The sequence below is a fragment of the Abrus precatorius genome, unplaced genomic scaffold (genome assembly GCF_003935025.1).
Source record: "Abrus precatorius isolate BTA unplaced genomic scaffold, Abrus_2018 Scaffold11, whole genome shotgun sequence".
NCBI lineage: Eukaryota > Viridiplantae > Streptophyta > Magnoliopsida > Fabales > Fabaceae > Abrus > Abrus precatorius.
Window position 1 is genome coordinate 18,498,876 of NW_020874303.1, and position 21,609 is coordinate 18,520,484.

Below are 21,609 nucleotides of genomic sequence, written 5' to 3' on the forward strand. Positions count from 1 at the left end.
AATAGTATAATTAATGCACTGTTACTATAATTTTTAATGTGCTTTTAACATAATTTTTTTTTTCATTTGTTAGTTTAACATAAGATATGATCACTGGTTGACAAAAGCCTCGTCGTACCTATATGTCTCCCAATAGAAAGTTCAAGCTCCCACAGCTGCTTTCTTTTTAAGCTTAGAATTCACAAATTCCAACGAAAAAGTTAATAACGGGATCGAGTAATTATTTGTTTAATAATTATCCCTGATCGTTCACTCACCGTCGAATTGAATCCAAAGAAGTAGAACGGACTAAATTAGCGAACTTCACCTTAAAAGTTACGTTCCAGTTATCACATGACAAATAAGGAATAATAGGATTTGTGGGGTCGCACAAAATGAAAGCCAAAAATAATACTTAGTATATACGCACACACACACCTACAATGTCTTTCTATGTAGACATACCAACAACTCAGCGCCACATCTATTCTTCCTCCAAAATAATTCAGGTACAAGAACCACTCCTTTACCTTCATCTTAATTTCTTAATTCCTAGCATTAAGAGATATAGTAGTACAAGAACCTCTAATTTGAGTTGATGCCTTGGAATACATATGAATTGTTTGACAGGTTATGGATGTGTTATTATTATCATTATTTGCACTCTTGGTTGTTTTGCCAAGCCTGACAACAGTTGAGAGCCGCAAAGCACCAGTTCTGGACTATTTTGATTACGGCTCCGTGAGCTGCAGAGCTTACAGTGCCTCACTGATAGAGTTTGGAGGGGTTGGTGATGGAACAACTTTGAACACAAAAGCCTTTCAGACAGCTATAGATTATTTGAGCCAATATGCATCAAATGGTGGGTCTCAACTTTATCTTCCCCCAGGAAGATGGTTAACTGGTAGTTTCAATGTCACAAGCCATTTCACTTTATTCCTACACAAGGATGCTGTAATTCTTGGTTCTCAGGTTTCATTGCTTAACTCTTGCTGGTAAATTTGCTAATATTATTTTTCACTTAATGTAATTTATGTGTGTTGATATTATGTTTTTGTCAAAACTATGGTATTAGGATGAATGTGACTGGCCAGTGATTGATCCCTTGCCATCTTATGGTAGAGGGAGGGATACCCAAGGTGGAAGGTTTAGCAGTCTAATTTTTGGAACCAACCTCACTGATGTAGTCATAACTGGTAATGAAGTTGTGCTTTTGGGGTTATAAATTTAGTCCAACTAAAATTTTGATTCTTTTAATTATTGAATTCGAATTTATTTCCAGGGGGTAATGGAACAATAGATGGACAAGGTGACTTATGGTGGCAAAAATTCCACAATGGACAGCTCAATTATACCAGGCCTTACCTAATTGAAATCATGTACTCAGATAATGTTCAGATATCCAATCTCACTTTGGTTAATTCTCCATCGTGGAATGTCCATCCTGTATATAGCAGGTTCATAGTCTCTTTGCTATGTCTATTATTTATATTTGCTGTTAGTACAATTTATCAATTAAAATGAACATATCTGTCCATATCAGCTGATATGCTCCTTCCACATGAGAAGTTTTTTTTTTTTACACCGTCAACTCCCTTGGTCGCACTGTTGAGTTTTTTTAAAGAGTAGGGAGCCTTACAATGAGTAGGACTGCAACCCCAAAACCTTAAGGCAATGGGTACATGGCTCCATCTCTATATAAATCATTAACTTACTCATATCCCATTTTATATGTGACTTAATTCACACTTGATTTCAACAATATTGTTTCATTTTTTTTAACTAAGAAATTTGAATGCAGCAACGTTATTGTTCCAGGAATCACAATTCTAGCTCCTGTGACATCCCCGAATACAGATGGAATCAACCCTGGTAATTTAAGAAAAGATCATATTTTTCCTAGATGATATTATATTGTATAAAACATGTTAGCGAAACTGAATAAGGTTTATGGTTGTGATGCAGACTCGTGCACAAACACGCGAATTGAGGATTGTTATATTGTATCGGGAGATGATTGTGTGGCTGTGAAGAGTGGTTGGGATGAGTATGGTATAGCTTTTGGAATGCCAACTAAACAGCTGGTAATCAGAAGGCTCACTTGTATTTCTCCATTCAGTGCTGTGATTGCTTTAGGGAGTGAAATGTCTGGTGGGATTCAGGATGTGAGAGCTGAAGACATTATAGCCATCAATACAGAATCAGGGGTGAGGATCAAAACTGCTGTAGGAAGAGGAGGCTACGTGAAGGACATATATGTTAGAAGAATGACTATGATAACCATGAAATGGGCATTTTGGATGACTGGAAATTATGGGTCTCATGCTGATGATAACTATGATCCCAATGCACTTCCTCTGATTCAGAATATTAATTATCGCGATATGGTAGCTGAGAATGTCACTATGGCAGCAAGATTAGAGGGTATATCTGGTGATCCATTTACTGGAATCTGCATATCCAATGTAACCATTCAACTGGCAAAGAAGGCTAAAAAGGTTCCATGGAATTGCACTGATATTGCTGGGATTTCAAGTGGTGTGACTCCTCTGCCATGTGATTTGTTGCCAGATCAAGGATTAGATAAGATTGGGGCATGTACCTTCCCAGAAGAAACTTTGCCCATAGAAGATATCAAGGTTCAAACGTGCACTTACAGAAGGAATTTATGACAGTGTAAAAGGAACGGATCAGTGCAAGGAAAATTCCAAATCAAACAATGTATTACTTCAAAAATTGAAAAATTGTTTGTATTTAAAACATTGGAGACTTGTATAAGAATGTAAACAAGGGAAACATCAAAAATTAAACAGAAGTGACTCAATAATAAATGCAAATTTTTCTTCATCTGATCGTGAAATTCATTGATTTTTTGCATTAACCATGCAAAACACATAAATAGGTACTAAGCAAAGTGCACACAATTATTTGATAGCTAATGCTGCATTCAAAGTGCAGATCATGCAACTGATTATTGATTTACAACTCTTTAGTGTTATTTTATCGTATTACTTTGCCAACACAACCCTCACAGCCATGAAACAAGAAGAATCATCAATCACCACACGTGAAAGAAAGTTAAGCATCTTATCTAAACATTGAAACTTGAAAGCGGCATTTAAAGATAATTGTCATGTACTAAGAAAGAGGCTCATGACAGACCAACAATTTTGCTATCCTATTTGCCCTGACACCCTTTCTCTCTCCTAAATCAAACTTGAGCACAATACAACACTGCTTTTTTATTACTTTCATAAAAGCCTGTAACATCCAACTCTAACGATTACCCATTTTCCAAGAGAAATTTGTTTCCATATCCTTGTTGGTTTATGACTAGATTACAAGGAAGAGAACTTCAATTTGTCCTTAGCAAATCACATGGATGATGGACAGGCAATATATTTAAGGGGAAAGAGGTTCATGTTGTTACATTCATTCAACCAAGAAAGAATTACTGGCAGGGTGGATCTGGATTGAACTTCACTGATTCCCTCCATATGAGCTCCTTCACATGCTCTTCAGTGCATGTTGGCTGATCAAAATCAACACTGAATGGCCTGGGACACACTGGCTCGTCATTGATGTTATGAAGTGATGAAAGATATGGGTGACATAGTGCCTCATCAACTGCAGATAAAAATGAAAATACCACATTAATGTGAAACATATGAGACCATTTATATTTAACTAAAATTGGACAAAGAATACATACCTGTAATGCGTTTGTTTGGATCAAAGATAAGCATCTTTTCTAGCAGATCCAATGCCTCAGGCAACATGTTAGGGAATCTAGCAGAGAATTTTTGCTTCCGGTACTGTGGAAGCTGTCTAATATATCTTCTAGCATTATCACTTCGGAGAAATTCAAGGCTTGCATCGTCAGGTGAACCTAATAACTTTTGTGCAAAAGGAAAATTGAATGTATGAATGGTGCAACAACTTGTATCCAACAATTTTCAAGGAACTAGAAAATCAGCTTACACACTTTCCTCAAATTCGCTTGACAATAAGATGCAAGATAGAACATGATATTACTACAAATAAATATATTAGCTGATTTGGTTTATTGCAGTGTAACTAACTATTAGCTGCGATTCATCACCAATAGTAAATTAGTAATAGATGGTCAACAAGAAACAAGAAGAATAAGAACAGCATGGTTATGCTCTATAGTGTTGGAAAGATGCCAATTCTATACAAATTTAAAAAGTTTCTCAAGGTATTCAGTGTGAAAATCTCACACAGTATCCAATTCCTGAAGTTAATCATGAAAGTAAGAAATAAACTAAGTAGGGATAAGCACACAAGAGAAGAGTCATTAAGAATGTTAGGAAGGTCAAGGGAGTTATTTTTCTCTGTTAAGAAAGTGAGTTTCCAAATAACTAATGAGACAAACAGGTAATGCAATTCATGAGTTAGAAACTTAGCATGCTTCAGTGGAGCATAACCCAAAATGGAAGCGCCAAAACCATACCTCGGTTATAAGCCTTAGTTGATGAACATAGTCTTTCCCAGGAAACAAGGGTTCTCTGGTCATAATTTCACCAAGTATGCAACCAACAGACCAAACATCAATTGCAGAAGTGTACTCAGAACAATTAAGGAGCAATTCTGGGGCTCGGTACCATCTTGTGACAACATACTCTGTCATGAAATCTGTTTCAGTGGTTGTCCTTGCCAAACCAAAGTCCCCGATTTTGAGGTCACAGTTTGCATTCATTAGTAAATTACTAGGCTTAAGATCGCGGTGCAAAACATTAGCTGAGTGCACGTATTTCAACCCCCGTAACAGCTGATATAAGAAGTACTGCAGAAGTTTCTTCAAATATCAATTCCTTGCTTGATTTAAAACTCAGTCAAAAGCAGAAATCCAAAGAAAATATTTCTTGAGGCGAGTTTTGTATGACATTAGTATGTCTTATGATCATAGTAAAGAAAAGAGATTATATATTTAAGATTATCTATTTATCTGATCCATTTCCTTCACACTTCAAAATTAGTCTAACATGTGAACGTTATATCAAAAGATAAGTTTCTAACTTACAACAGTTCTTTGAGTTAGCAAAGGCAACTATGTGTCACACTGTAATGGAATAAAAAGAACAAAACATAGATATTGTTCTTTAGATATTATTTCCTCTTATCTAAATGAAAGTTTTACCTTATAACTTGCATTGACTTTTAATGCCAACCTTTAGTGTGTAAGCAAGATGAAACTCTAATTTTAGTTGAAAAACGACACCTCAAGTACTTAATGAACTGTACCTAAGTTTTGTTCTATTTAAAAGGAATTTTCATTACTCCAAAATATATTCACAATACCATTGATTTTCATAGATTTTGTGTACAGAATATGGATGCTAACTTCCATAGATGTTCTGTACAGAAAATGAATGCTAAAGCCATATATGCTCGCGCCAGAGTTTATGATAATCCAACATTAAAGCATGCTCCTAATTTAAATGTTTTAATAAACTGCCGACATCCAAGAACAGTACAAGGGTTATATCAATATTTTTAATAACAAAAGGTAGATATTATGTTACAGAATATAATCAAGACAAACTCGCTTTAAAAGAAATTAAAAATGGCATGTATTATCCACTAATATCTTTGGAGCCAAACCTGACAATGTTCTTCACTCAGAGGTTGTTCAGAATGAATTATATGATGAAGATCAGTGTCCATCAATTCATAAACAATGTATACATCATTAAAGGTCTCCTTTTTGGGGGGCCGTATGATATCCTTGATGGCAATGATCTGTGAAAAATTATAGCAATTTCAAATATTTAAACAAAAAATTTATAAATGGAGAACAAGCTTCCGTTTTTTCAGAAGCAGTTTTTGAATTAAAATTTCTATTGGAAACTGGCTTCGGGGGTTTGTCAATTGTGAAATATATTAAACATTTTATTGACTTCATTCCCATAGAGCAGTTTGATTTCTTTTATTTATTTTATAGACATAGTAGTCTGATCTATGTTTATACAGTACTTCATCTTAGGACAAGTTGAAATATAAGCATAATAATAATAAACTCAACCCCCAGGCCCCAGCACTGCTGGCAAGGAACATCTGAAGAACTTGCTAAGGCCATTAATTTCAGCCCAATTCTCTAATTTGTTTTTACAAATTAGCATCGTAGAAGGAACACATGTACTTCATCCAGTCATTTTTATAAGACATCTTTAACTGAATCGCATAAACTAATATTTTTAATATTTTAAAAATATTATAACATGATAAACCTAACTATTATCAACATTTATCTTTATTGGTTTTAATTTAAAATTTCATTGATTTATTTATTAAGGACCACTAAAAAATTAATAATAAATACTTCATAAAAATTACAAAGTGTTTTGTAAAAGAAAATGTTAAAACCTTTTAAAAGGGACCGTAAAAAAAGGTTAAAGGGAATACTAAATATGTAAGAGAATAGTATCATATGAAATTATAAAAATAATTGCACCATGATTACTAAGTATGAAATATGTTTGAAAAATCACGTCCTCAGTTTGCAGGGGTAAACAGGAGGGAAAAAAGGAACACAACAAGAGATGAGCACTTACATTTTCGTGGTCCATGTGACGAAGGAGCTTGATTTCTCTCAACGTCCTCTTAGCATCAATTATATTGTCAAATGCGTTACCAATCTTCTTGATGGCAACTTGTTCGTGTGTTTCGGCATTAACAGCAGCACTAAAATGAAAAATTGTTCAAGTTAACATAAAATCATTTCCAAACCAACAATTATCAAATCAATTTTTCTAACCTACCAATTTCTCATTAAAAATCTTAACATATCACAAAATTTTATTGTTAAATTTATGATATAAATTGTTGCTTATAAAGAATTTGCTAAATAAGTGTTTAAATTAATTGTGTAACTTAAACTCTATAACTTTTGATAAAAATTTGTTATTTATTTTCGTGTGTCCTTCACTAAACCGAATCAAATTTATGCATTTAATTTGGGATCCTACCTACGATGAAGAAAATAAAACACTTACCAAACGATGCCATTAACGCCTCTACCAATTGGGCGAATAGGAGGCACGTACTTGGAGGACACTTCGAACAAGTTTCCATACACATTGTACTGTGCATATTTACCACCATGGATAAGAACCCTTTTGATTTTAGCGTCCCCTGAAGCAGAAGCAGAAGCAGAAGAGCTTGAACCTTTTGTGGCCATGTTCAATTTTGAAACTTGAAGAACAATGGGTAAGCAACTGATCTCATGACTAGACAGCAAGTTACCCAATTAGTATAAGAATACAAAGATATTTATGTTCTTAGAACAAACATTTGTTGAAAGCTAATGTGTCACACACACACACACAAAAGTGGTTGTAGCACATATCAAAAAGGAAAAAGTAGTTGTGGGATAAGTGTGTTTTAATCAATTTTTTTAATATCAATCTTAAAATGGCGTTTTCCAGATCATGAGCTTATCACTCGGTTATTGATCATTCTACCTGTAAAAGCCTAAACTATAACGTGATTTCTTAAAAAGCATTATATCTAGTTAATTGCTTTAAGGATTTGTCACGAGATGTTTGCTTATTTCCTTGTATTCTTGAATCGATAAGCTTCTAGAATCCAGTTTTATTTCTCTTTTTTAGGTACACCGTACACCTCAGAACCACGTCCCATTCTGAGTTCACGAATTTTATGTGATGACATGCATAGTAAAGGTGTAGTACGGTAGAAAATTCACCACGTATAGCACTTTATGACATGAAAAGAGAAAATGGATTAACATAACATGGAACCAAAAAAGATTAATTATAAAAAATGGAAGACCAAGTTACCCTATGGTGTCTTAGGCCAACAACACAACACAATGAAGTGTACACATGTACTCTTGAGACATTGCGTATGCCTCTCGAGATTTTTTTTCTTCTTTGAAATCAATTCTTCTTTTATTTTAAATATTTTTATATAATTTTCTAATGTGTGAAAGAATTTGGATCATCGACTCAAAGTGCTGGATTTGTGTCTCGGTGTGAAATACGAATTGAGCATTGCTGGCAATTGTGTTTGACTTGCTTCATGGTACATCAGATTCAACCATTCTTTCTGCAAGTGGTGGACGAGAATAGTGAGTAAAATGCTGTGTACCATGGATCTATTTTCACGCAGAAAAACTTTACCCCACCTAGTTTACATGTCAAATGTAAGTTGTTAAAATGAATCACAATTGTTACAGGAAAAGAATTGGGAGAATCTGAGCCTGCAGAAGAACTTTCACTTGTATTGAACACTGAAAATTTGCTCGGAAGATTAATACAGAAGTCAAGAAGGCCATGCATAAGCATTATGGTATGCCTCAAACAATGACTCCAGGAACAATACCACGAGTATAATTGAAGATTGACACAATTTATTATATCAATTTTGTCCAGAGTGATACCTTTATAACGATAAAATTCAATATTCACTCTTTACGAAGACCAAATTGGTATTATAATATGAAGTACCTCAATATTCCTACCCTTTTCTAAGACTTAACTAATGTTTGTAAAAATCTTCAAAGTCTCGAGCAAGTAAAGAAGGATGAAAGATGCAAAACAAACGTTCTAGATTGACTCCATGCAAGTAATCTGTGTGTTTGTAGTGCCTGATTTCTTGGGCAATGATTGCAACAACATAGAAGTGCTAACTCATATTAAGGTCAACGAATATTTGTTTTTTTTCTTTGGGTCATTAGAACTGAGTCTCCTGAAAAGGAGGCCCCCAACAAAATAAGCCCAACTGGCCCCCAATCAACCTGTAAAATCACCAGTCCAGCCCAATTCATTAAGAGTTATAATAGGACTAACATATTAGCAAAGTCTTTTTTTATATTACAAAACAAAAGATTTACTTAATAACCATGTTATAATTAACATGTATATAAACATTATATAAAATTATTAGTTCATACGTTCTAGCATTATTATCTACCTATATTTATGCATTATGTATCACTATTTAATAATTAATATGTATTTATATATAACTTGATAAAGTTTATCATACATTCCTTTTACCATTATTATTTTTTACATGATTTCTGAACAAATAAAAAGTTTAGACCAAATAAAAAAGGGTCTGAAATGTTTTTAGAAAAAACAAACGAGTAAACTGGTCAAGTGCTTTGCAAACTTAATACACAAGATTCAGTTATGTTTTGTGTTGAGCCAAATCAAACTTAGATTTAACATTTTAGAACTTAACTCATGCTATATATCTAATAATTTGAGTCACCTATTGTATTTTACCTATTTTGACGTCCTTATAATATTTTTATCTACTGAAAATGTGTTTGGAACCGCTTTAAATAGCCAAAATATGTGTTAAATGAGTTATATTGAGTGTAACTTATATCTTAACGTGAAATTCAGATGTAGAAGGAAATTTTATCTAACTTACGATTCAACATTATTTATAAAATATTACGTTCAAGTTGTGCAAATATGTGTTTAACTTTAAATAAATTGTTAAATGAAACAAACTTGGGCTACATACGTTTTTGTTCAACTAGAAGATACCACTTATACACATCAAAAGGAATAAATCATCATGAAGGACGGTGTTAGGGTTAAAATGAGGGAGGGCGCTTGCGACTTTTTTGCCCAGATGAGGTTAAAGGAGAAACAAATTCTCCAAATAGGGTTGTTTCATAACAAATGTCATGTTTATAACTTACGTGGAAGTAGTGTCAGAAGATACATAGCTGACTCAATAATTTTTTTTAAATTAATAATATCGTCAAATTTGTAACCGACACTATTAGAAAGATTAACGGACAGATTTTTAAAATATTGATCTACAGCTGCAAATCGAACACGTGGAGGGTGTCTCGTGTGTCAGACGGTTTAAATCCGACTTTAGTGTCAGTACTGCGTTTGGCGACACAAGTGTCGGTATGTTCAAGATCGACACAAATATGATTGGTCCACGTGCCATTGCTGCAAGAGGTAATTGCCGCTCGCCCCTCCCTCTCTCTCTTGGTGCTTCTAGTCTGCGGTTCTTCATCTTCTTTGTTCAGTACCTGAAAAGGTTAAAATTTTTTTGGCAAAAATGAAAACGCAGAGAGGTGGAAATTTTGCTATTTTAAAATTTTGTAAGGTAAGAATAAATGAGTTTTTTGTATGTTAGATATAAATATGAATATATTCTTTTAAAAAAATAATTTCTTTTATATGTTTTTGTTGCATAATCCATTTAAGGAAGATTGCAAAATTGAAAGGAACTTTCGGGTGGTCCACCATTTCCATTCCCACGTCAAAAGGTTAGTGAAAATGAGGATTATAATTTATTTTGTTGTTTTGTGCATGTTAAAAATAGGAAAATAAGAAAATACAAAAATAAGAAAAAGACAAAAATAGAGAAATAGGAAAATAAAAAATAGAAAAATATTTAAATTAAAATTTATAATATTTTTGTTTTTTTATGTAGAAATTGTATTTAAAAATAAAAATAATGATGATATTATTTAGTTATACAAATAATATTATGTTAAAATAACAAAATTTTTAACATATATAAATATAAATTAATTGAGAAATATAAATAAAATGAAAAATATAAAATAATTAAATTAGATAAATATATGAGGAAGAATTATATGTGATTATTAGAATGTTACTAAATTAAAGAAATAATTATAACAAAATAAAATTGAAATAATAAGAATGAAATATGTTAATTAATAAATTTACATTATTAAAAAGATGCAGTTGTTAAATTTGTAATAATATTTCAATAAATATTATGTCACATAATTAAGAAATTGTAAATAATTTAAAATTGTGAAAGATAAAAATATAGTTATTCATCACTTAATTATAAAATAAATTAATTTGAAAAAATTTTAGAGTAAAAGAATAAGGAATTAAGTGAAAAAAAGATAAATATATAAAATTTTAAGTTAAATAAAATTAAAAATGTTATTTAAAAATATAAATGACTGAAAAAAAAATGTGAATAATTAGTAATTTAGACATTTGAATCTTTTAAAAAGTTTGTAGTTATTTATATGATTTTAATTAATAATAAATTTATGTGATAATTTAAGTGAACAAAAATAATTGTTAACTACATTAGTAAGAATTTAGAGGTTATATTTTGTATAATGATATTTTGAAAATATAAATTTTGTTGTAAGCTATTATTGAAAGATATGCTATAAATTTACTAATTGTAGGTAAATTTAGTAAAAGAGTTTTTTTTTTTTTTGTTAAAGTAATAATGAAATAAATTTATTTTTATTAAATTTTGTTACTTATATTATAAATTTGAAGTTTATATTTTACTTGTTTAAATAGATTTTAGATGGCATCATCTTCGTCTCGTAGTAGGGTGTTAAATTTCGTCCCTGAAGATGGTTCATTATTGCACTATCAGTCAATTCATGTTTCAAAGCATATTTGAGATGGCCGTGAACACCAAATTTTGAGAGTGAGGAGAGGTCATTTCATACATGTTGGCATGAAGGAAGTTCTAGTAGAGATTATTCCTCATTTGACACTAGCAGGATTTGCCGGAGTAGCACAGTTGATTAGTATTCCTATTGATCGCCAACTGATTACAGCTTTGGTAGAAAGATGGAGGCTGAAGACCCATACATTTCACATGCCTCCTGGAGAGTGTACTATTACTCTTCAAGATATTACTATTCAGATGAGTTTTCGTTTTGATGAAAGACTAGTTATTGCCCCTATAGGAGGTGATAGAGCACAGATCGTTGAAGATTTGTTGGGAATTAGACCACCTAGTTTTGCATTTATGGGGAGCAGCTTCAAACTTACTTAGTTGGATGAGCATTTTTTCCATGTTGGGCTGCACAACCAAAATCTCATTCAGCTAACTCGCTTTGCTAGAGCTTATATTTTGAGACTTATAGGTGAATTTATATTAGCTAATCATTCTAGTAGTAAGGTCCCAGTTAGGTACCTTCCCTTACTTGAGGATTTGGAGATAATTGGGCAATATAGTTGGGGAGCTGCAACGTTAGCATTCCTATACAGAGAGTTATGCATGTTCACAAATATTGATCGCTCTGGTATTGGAGGATTGACTCCTCTTATGATGATGTGGGTGTGTGATAGGTTTCCATTTCTAACTCTGGGTAATCCTCCTTACACACAGAATGATCTTCCTTATGGTGCACGGTATGCCTACAATGTTCATTTTTTCATTCAATATTTATACAACAATATTTTATTACAAATAGTAATACTGATATTTATGTTTTTATAGATGGTTAGGTTTTCAAAATTATAGGAAAGGGAGAAAGGATCTTGCACACTTTAGATTCAAATTTGATCATTTGAAACATGATAAGGTATTTTGTTATTTGTTAATGATGTATGTTATCATGAATTTATATTTATGAAAAACTAAATAACTATTTTTTTGACATGCAGTTTGTGTGGCAACCATATAGTATAGATTTGATGCATACTTTGCCTGACATATGCACTGAAGGCATGCATATTTGGAAAGCAATTGTGCCACTTATTTGTTTCTAAATATGTGAATGGCACCAGCCCGATCGTGTCATGCATCAATTTGGGATAGTACAACATATTCCTCATGCTCCTTGTTAGCCAAACCAACTACATGACATTACTCTTAGAGGGAAGACTGGTGACAATTAGGAGTCGAAGTTCAAGAGCGTACTACAACATTGGGACGGGAGAGTAGATTAGGTTGTGAGTAATGAACCGCAGATTGGTCTACTGAGTTTGAACTTTGAATGCATGCGGTGGTACATTACTCATACCAGACGGTGGATGAGTAGGGATGCTGCAATGTTTGCATTACTTGTATGTATTGTTCTTATATTTTAAACTATTTAGTTTGTTTAATATAATCTAATATGAATGTAATGGTTATGCAAGGAGATGCTCATGAGAGGGCATATTACTTGTGTAGTGATGGTAGGGACACATTTTCATTTGAGGAGATGAAGGAGTTGTGTGAGACGATGTTAGCCTTGCAAAATGAGTAGGAACGCATCTTAGAGCCTTCATCTTCATGTGATCCTCCTATCAAGAGTGAAAATCCAGATGAGCTTGAGATTGACATCGGTATGGGTGCACAACATCGGGAAGGCAAAGGTTTGCAACGTCGGTGAATGTCAATTCAGGTATTATGACCTTATGCTTCATTGGCGAATTGTACCTATACACATCATATTTAATGAATAATGAATAATGTTATGTTTTTAAAATTGCAGGCCACAGATTTTACGTTACCCCTTTTGCCCGAACGAGGAGATGGTGTTTATTATGTCTCTCCACCTTTTCCGTTTCAACAATCGCAAGAGACACAGTCAACTTATGTTCACTCATCACAGCAAACAAACATCCCTCCTGCATCTCCATTATCCATCGATGAATTTTATGTTCCTGATGCTACCCTTTCATGACACCTCTTCCATATGAGCCGATGTTTTTCACACCGAATACACCCGGTGTAAGCACTCATCAAAGTAGACATGGTGAGGCAACAACATCATTACTACCCGTGCATGATCATGGAATTGATCTTAATGCTGAATTTATTGGAGCCTTAGATGCAGCAGGACCTGATGTGAGATGTAACCCTCACCGTGGAACTCGAGATCGTCGTCGACAGTGCATTCTCACACCTCATTAGGAGGGACTTCATGACCAGTCCTTGGATTCTGATTCAGAATATGTTATCATATTGTATTATATAACTGTCGACGTTTACTTTTTCTTTGTTGGTTGTTATGACTTTAGACGATGTTGGTGAATGGTTTATTTGGTTTACATGCATGACTCGTTTATATTTTGGCACATTCCTCACATTGTCTGAAACTTAATGTGACATAACATTAATTTAAACTAATAAGACAACATACTCAAAATTAATTTACGATACTGTTTACAATCATAAAATCCTACTCGTGATGAATATTAGCATTGCTTTGTTGAGGACAATGACGTTAATTATGACCTGACTGTCGACATAACCTACATCATTGTCGCGGTTGTGACTCAATCTAATCCATTTCATTTCTAATTCTAGAGGTCTTTGGTCGTCCTTTACCTCGTGCTCTATCTTGATCTGACAACAACTTCCATTTATCATTTTGTAAAATGTTATTTTCATTTTCAAGTGGCCACCAGTGAGATGAGTATGTGTTCACAACATACTGCAAAGTATATACAGGGTTAACATACTGCCAAAAGTTGTTGCTTAGAGTAGTACAAGCAGCCATGACATGTGAACATGGGTATCGGTACACCTGAAATTTGCTACATTCACAAAATCGTCTAGATAAAATCACACTCTACTTATGACCACCTCTTTGTGTCATTGGATTAAAAGTCTCTTCAACCTCGAAATTTGTTCTTTGTATGTCGTAACGATGAACTTGATATGAAGATGCTTCTTCTTGATTTTTTTTCTATAACTTCAATTAATTTACGACAATACCTTTTACCATTGTTTATGTCATTAATTGCACTTTCACCACGCTTCACAAAATACTTAACCAATCTACTGTAGGTTGCTTTGACAAGGGCAGTAATTGAGAGAATTTTTGCCCCTTTTAAAACTTTATTCATTGACTCTGACAAATTAGTTGTCATATGACCATAACGCCGCCCTTCATCATCATAAGCCAAACTCTACTTTTCCTTTGATATGTTGTCAATCTAAGTTTGAACTTCAGGAGAATGCGAACGAAATGTATTAAGCTTCGCTTCAAATCTTTGCTTGCAGAGTGTATATGCTATATTTAAATAAGTTATACAGTTAATGGTGAAAAATAAGTATATCTTCAAAATTAATGTAAAATTTAAATGTTATAAAAAACTTACCTAACTTCATAGCATACTCTTCAAGGTGGAATTTTTGAACCTTCTATTGAAATTACTTGTAATGTGACGAATGCAACAAACATGGTAAGCATTGGGAGGTTGTCAATCAATGTGTGAGTTAGACACAACACCTTTAATACTTTAATGGTGATCAGATATCAAACAAATTTCAATTTTATCAGTCACATTTAGACGGATCATGGCTAAGAACCATTCCCATGCTGATAATATTTCTCCTTCAACAATAGCAAATGTTATAAAAAGCACACTATTATTGCCATCTTTAGTTGTAGCAATTAGTAATGTTTGCTTATACTTACCATACAAAAAGGTACCATCCACCTGTATTATAGGCTTATAAAACTTGAAGGCTTCACGACATTGCCTAAATGACTAAAATAATCAATGAAAGACTCTGAATCTGTTATCCATTACATTACTTCTCACAAAATCCTTGGTCTCAATTTTGTAAATTGATCCTGGAGCATGTAATTGCATATATTCTAACCATCTTAGCAATGTTGCATAAAATTCATCTCAATCACCAAATACTGTCACAATTGCTTTTTGCTTTGCTTTTCATGCTTTTTTGTAAGAAATTGAATACTCAAATTGTCCACTTATTCTCTCTTGGATTAATGAAATGAGAACTAAAGGTTCTTCTTTGACCATACCTATCAATAAAATTAAACAATATGTCTCAGCTAATGATCATTTCAAAATCATTTTAAATAGACAAATAAAAATAATCTCAATTGAGTTCCACATACCGATAATACATGAACAAATAAATTTTGAATCTAACTTTTTGTGATCTTGAGAAATCATAGTATTTACGCAGGTATACGTACCACCTCATCTCGTAATTTTTCACTTAATAGCAGTGTAGTGTGAACTTATGTTCCAAAAAGGTGTTATAAAATCTGTATTAAACTTAACTAATGTTAGTTAAAAATATTTTACAATACAATGTATTATATAAAATTGTACCTATTGATTGTTTTATTTCTTTCAGTGTTTGGATTATTCATCATTGAATCGAAACCATCATCCAAATCAGTATCAGAAGAACTATATAAAGGAATTTCTTCTTCATCTTCATAGTCATCATCGTACTCATCTTCTTCATCTGTACATGCAGTAGAAAATATTTATTAATAAATTATAAAATTTTAAATATCATATAATTCAAATAAATATTATACATTACTTCCTCCAATTGCATACTCTTCTTCATTGTCATTAACATTAATAGTTGAGAGTGATAAATTTAAACATAACGAAGTTTCACCAACAGCAATATCCACATATAACTCAACTAGATTTCTTTGATGTCATTTTTGACAAGCACTTATCATACAATCAATGTCTTCATCATCACATACATCTAAAATTGTTTAGTTTTCACTCCTTCCATCAACTAAAATTCGTAAAATTAATTTAAAAATTACATTACTATTGTACAATCTCAATTTTGAATGTATTTTTTTTTCAGCATCTCAAAAGTAATTTCACGTTATATTTTAATCATCTTTTTATTCACTTCAAATATTATATCCTCATTTTCTTCGTACACTCTTCTATTCCAATATAAAATAACCACAATTTCAATCATCCTGCATATCAAATTAAAAAATACAGCAAAAAAAATTATGAAAATATACCTAAACAAATGCTAACAAAAAACATTACAAAACTATTAAAATACAAAAAAAATTATTTATATTTTCAATAATATTATATTAACATTAAATAATTTAATTTATTAGTACAAATATTTTTAGTTTCATTAATTTATAATAATATTAAAATTATTATTTCAAACTTAATTACAATAATTAAAAAATTAAAATAATAACTTAATAACATTCTAACCTTTAGTTTCAGCTTCTCCGACCTTCTTCAAAATTTTAAGCAACCAATACATTTCGTCCATCTATATATATACATGTAAAATTAGATAAAAACTATCGGATCAAAGATTGTTATTTGTGTTGTCTAGTGGGTAAAAGGATGAATAAGGGAAGTGTCGGCGTCAAAGTTGTCGATACATTGTAAGTGTCGGCGTCAAAGTTGCCGACACAGTGTTAGTGTCGGCATTTTACCTACCGACACATAACTGTCGCCAAAACAGAAGCCGACACACATGTATCAAACTACAATGAGTCGATACATTGGCAGTAATGTCACTGTTTTTTTACAGACACTTTACATTGTTTTGCCTTACCATTTAACGACACTTATACGTCACCCTCGACACCACATTTGTTATGAAACTACCCTATTTGGAGAATTTGATTCTCCTTTAACCTCATCAAGGCAAAAAAGCCGGCGCTTGCTACTTCTAATCAAGTCCAAATAAGATATTAATTTGGGAATATTTTTTTTTTGGTCAAAACTTTGGTGTAAATATAATTGGCTACTAGATCTAATATTCTTTATGGACATGAACTAGTTTCACTTTCCTTATTAGATAAGCTTTATTTGTTTGAGAGAGGGAAAGAGAGATAGTCTTTTAATGCTTAATTTTATTTTGATTTTTGAGATGTAAATATCAATCAATTTAATTTTTAATTTTACAAAAAATATTCTCAAAATTATAAAAAAGAATTTTAATCTTTATTAAATTTATTTTTCATTATTATTTGCACTAAAAATTATTAATAAATAAGATTTAATAAAATTAGAGATTAAAATGTAGATTTTAAAGTTGAAATCAAAATAATTTTAGAAACTAAATTAATAATAAACTCTTGTTAGTATTGATCATATGTTTTGAGTTCAAGTTGAAACCAAGCAATTGAACTCCAAGATATGATTATTTTTGGAGGATGATAATGTATCAAAGACTTGGATTGGAAAGGGTGATCAAGTTGAAAGCTCAAAGATGCTAATCTGTCAAAGATAATCAGATCGAAATGTTTGACAAAATGTTGAAAGGCTGATACATGGAATGTTTTAGATGTTAAATATTGAGAATTGAAGTGTTGTATTGCTAGTTATTATTATTTGAAATAACAAAAGTCCGAATTTTAGATAAGGAATTATTAAGTAATGCTTAGGTGTCAAAATTCAGTAATTTCAGCAGTTCTATAAGTGTAACTTGTGCATGTATTCAAACGATATACAGGGATAATGCAAAGTATCATGAAGAATAATACTCTTACTTGGAACAGAGTAAATATATGCCTGTAAAATAAGTGTAAAATTAAAAATGAGGATGGAGTGGGAAACTAGTCAAGATGCAGGCCATTATATTTCTAGTTCTAGGTTATGTTTTTTCCAACTAGTTATGGATTTAAGTGGATGGACCTATTTCTAGGAGAAAGAAGATTTAAATACAAACCAAATAAACTCAAGCCCAACACTTTTATTCTTTCGGTCTGAAAGCCCAACACTTTGGATAGCATGGACTCTTGCACTGGGCCTTCTAAATTAAATATCAATTTGAGATTTTTTCTCATACTTGCTTCTTCCAGTAATTAGAAAGAAAATTCTGGACGAAATGCCAGCGTGGCAAAAATAGAGAAACCACAACATTAGCATATTTGAGAATAATCGAGAACCTCCCAAATTTGGCTACGTTCCTTCCCCTTAATGGAAAAAAATAAAGAAGCCACCAGAACCGTGTCCTCTCTATATATTGCATAAGATCATCACTAGACAAACATCTGCAACGTTGTTCTCGTACTAATCCTAAGTTACCCACTGTCTTCTACGAACCTATCTTTGTCGTTTGAATTTTAACGGCTGAAATTGAGATGGCAGAATCAGAGACCTTCGCATTCCAAGCTGAGATTAACCAACTCCTCGGTTTGATAATCAACACTTTCTACAGCAACAAAGAGATTTTCCTTCGTGAGATCATTAGCAATGCTTCTGACGTAAGTAACTACCTACCTTTACTCTTCAATTCATTTGGATTGCCGCATTTCATTTATTCAAATAATAATTGTATGACATGTGATTGTGTAGGCACTGGACAAAATCCGATTCGAGAGTCTCACGGACAAGTCAAAGCTCGATGCTCAACCCGAACTTTTCATCAGGATTGTTCCTGATAAAACCAATAAGACCCTCTCCATCACAGACAGTGGTTCTGGCATGACCAAAACTGGTAAGTGGTAATTAATATTTATATAATAACATGCGTTGTTTGTTCATCTGTTTTCTGTGGACTAATTTATCAAAATAGTCCTCAAATTACAAATTACTGAAAATTTTATTTTTTTAAATTCTGAAATTGCCATACTAAGTCTTGAAATTGATAAATATAGCCATATAGGGCATTTTAGTTTTTAGTATTATAATTTTAAAAGTTAAAATAACTGTTAATTTTAATTTTAAGGATTAAATTGATCTGTCATTGTAATTTTATGGGCTAATTTGATGAATTATTCGTATCATTAATGTCATGATTGAGCCTTCGAGTACCATCATTTGTATTTTGTAACATAATTTGTGGTTTGTGAATAGATTTGGTGAATAATTTGGGGACTATCGCGAGGTCTGGAACGAAGGAGTTTATGGAGGCATTGCAAGCTGGAGCAGATGTCAGCATGATTGGTCAATTCGGTGTTGGCTTTTACTCTGCTTATCTTGTTGCGGAAAAGGTTATTGTAACCACCAAACACAACGATGATGAACAGTATATTTGGGAGTCTCAAGCTGGTGGCTCTTTCACTGTTACAAGAGATGTCCATGGTGAACCATTGGGAAGAGGAACCAAAATAACTCTCTTTCTCAAGGATGATCAGGTGCGCATTAATTCCTTACCCTCCAAATAATGTAAAACATAATGTCTGTAGCATCTAATTTATTTCATGGTTTTTTTCATAAGGACCTATATATTTATAAATAAAAGAAACTATTTGTAGATCACGAATTAAATAATTATTTCAACTGAAAAGAGTTAGTTTAAACCAGGTTATACTGTCATAGTGTAATACTATTTTCTGAATAAATGTGTGGTTTTTTCTCTTGCAGTTGGAATACTTAGAGGAAAGGAGAATAAAGGATCTCGTAAAGAAGCACTCAGAATTCATTAGCTATCCTATCTATTTGTGGACTGAGAAGACAACAGAGAAGGAGGTGAGTGACGATGAAGAAGATGAAGGCAACAAGGAAAAGGAAGGGGACGTGGAGGATGTTGATGAGGAAAAAGATGACAAGTCCAAAAAGAAGAAGAAGGTGAAGGAAGTGAGCCATGAGTGGCAGCAAATCAACAAGCAGAAACCCATTTGGCTCCGAAAGCCAGAGGAGGTGACAAGGGAGGAGTATGCGGCTTTCTACAAGAGCCTCACCAATGACTGGGAAGACCATCTTGCTGTAAAGCACTTCTCTGTGGAAGGGCAACTTGAATTCAAGGCCATTCTTTTTGTTCCCAAAAGAGCACCCTTTGATCTCTTTGACACTAGGAAGAAGCTGAACAACATTAAGTTGTATGTGCGTAGGGTGTTCATCATGGACAACTGTGAAGAGCTGATTCCAGAATATCTTGGATTTGTGAAGGGTGTTGTTGATTCTGATGACCTTCCACTCAATATCTCCCGTGAAATGCTGCAGCAGAACAAGATTCTGAAGGTGATAAGGAAAAACTTGGTGAAGAAATGTATTGAGATGTTTTTCGAGATTGCAGAGAACAAGGAGGATTACAACAAATTCTATGACGCATTCTCCAAAAACCTTAAGTTGGGAATTCACGAGGATAGCCAGAATAGAGCCAAACTAGCAGACCTGCTTAGGTATCACTCAACCAAGAGTGGTGATGAGATGACCAGTTTGAAAGACTATGTGACAAGGATGAAGGAGGGACAGAAAGACATATACTACATTACTGGGGAAAGCAAGAAGGCTGTGGAGAATTCACCATTCCTTGAAAGGCTCAAGAAGAAGGGCTATGAGGTGCTTTTCATGGTGGATGCTATTGATGAATATGCTGTTACTCAACTGAAGGAGTATGATGGGAAGAAGCTCGTGTCTGCAACCAAGGAAGGACTCAAGCTGGATGATGAAACAGAAGAAGAGAAGAAGGAAAAGGAGGAAAAGAAGAAATCATTTGAGAACCTTTGCAAGACAATAAAGGAGATCCTTGGGGACAAGGTGGAGAAAGTTGTGGTCTCCGACAGGATTGTGGACTCCCCATGTTGCTTGGTCACGGGTGAGTATGGGTGGACAGCAAACATGGAGAGGATTATGAAAGCCCAGGCTCTGAGGGACAACAGCATGAGCTCTTACATGACGAGCAAGAAGACTATGGAAATCAACCCGGAAAATGGTATTATGGAGGAGTTGAGGAAGAGGGCTGAGGTAGACAAGAACGACAAGTCAGTGAAGGATCTGGTTTTACTCCTCTACGAGACTGCACTGCTGACATCTGGCTTCAGTCTTGACGATCCCAACACGTTTTCGGCAAGGATTCACAGGATGCTGAAGTTGGGTTTGAACATCGATGAGAACGAGGCTGGTGAAGATGCCGACATGCCACCGCTTGAAGAGGATAACGAAGAGAGCAAAATGGAAGAAGTTGACTGAACATGTTTATAGCATGCCGCTTCTATCAGTCAGTATGGCTTTGTGGGGATAGTCTCTATCGGATGTTGTAAAATTTAGTTTCTGAGAAGAGTTATGGTGGACGAGTTTTTAGCTTGCGTTTTTGTAAACTTTGATGTAACTAGTAAATATAAACCATAATAATAAAATCATATATCTTTAGTTATCCAATAAAATACATTTTGGATCGATGGGCTAATTTTGCTGCATTTATGTATTTTGGCCA

General features: G+C 33.2%; 3 protein-coding genes across 5 annotated transcripts; 2 read left to right on the plus strand and 1 right to left on the minus strand.

Moving 5' to 3' along the window:
• Window positions 1–438: 438 nt before the first annotated feature.
• LOC113854325 (probable polygalacturonase) lies at window positions 439–2,807 on the plus strand. Its single transcript, XM_027485262.1, has 6 exons — window positions 439–488; window positions 610–951; window positions 1,055–1,175; window positions 1,262–1,436; window positions 1,781–1,851; window positions 1,945–2,807. Exons 2-6 carry the CDS (start codon window positions 613–615, stop codon window positions 2,649–2,651), a joined length of 1,413 nt encoding a protein of 470 aa, XP_027341063.1. The 5' UTR covers window positions 439–488; window positions 610–612; the 3' UTR covers window positions 2,652–2,807.
• A 274-nt stretch (window positions 2,808–3,081) lies between these two features.
• LOC113856600 (mitogen-activated protein kinase homolog MMK2-like) lies at window positions 3,082–15,414 on the minus strand. Of its 3 annotated transcripts, XM_027488491.1 has the most exons (7): window positions 15,384–15,414; window positions 6,996–7,134; window positions 6,555–6,684; window positions 5,605–5,742; window positions 4,454–4,786; window positions 3,692–3,875; window positions 3,089–3,606 (listed from the first exon to the last, which is right to left on the minus strand). In XM_027488491.1, exons 1-7 carry the CDS (start codon window positions 15,412–15,414, stop codon window positions 3,431–3,433), a joined length of 1,131 nt encoding a protein of 376 aa, XP_027344292.1. In that variant the 3' UTR covers window positions 3,089–3,430. The 3 variants fall into 3 exon arrangements, with proteins under 3 accessions (XP_027344291.1, XP_027344292.1, XP_027344293.1); XM_027488490.1 differs by lacking the exon at window positions 15,384–15,414 and having other exon boundaries at window positions 3,082–3,606; window positions 6,996–7,347; XM_027488492.1 differs by lacking the exon at window positions 15,384–15,414 and having other exon boundaries at window positions 3,466–3,606; window positions 3,692–3,868; window positions 6,996–7,347.
• A 2,930-nt stretch (window positions 15,415–18,344) lies between these two features.
• Window positions 18,345–21,551, plus strand: LOC113854507 (heat shock protein 83-like). Its single transcript, XM_027485521.1, has 4 exons — window positions 18,345–18,715; window positions 18,807–18,948; window positions 19,308–19,588; window positions 19,818–21,551. Exons 1-4 carry the CDS (start codon window positions 18,593–18,595, stop codon window positions 21,363–21,365), a joined length of 2,094 nt encoding a protein of 697 aa, XP_027341322.1. The 5' UTR covers window positions 18,345–18,592; the 3' UTR covers window positions 21,366–21,551.
• Window positions 21,552–21,609: the final 58 nt, after the last annotated feature.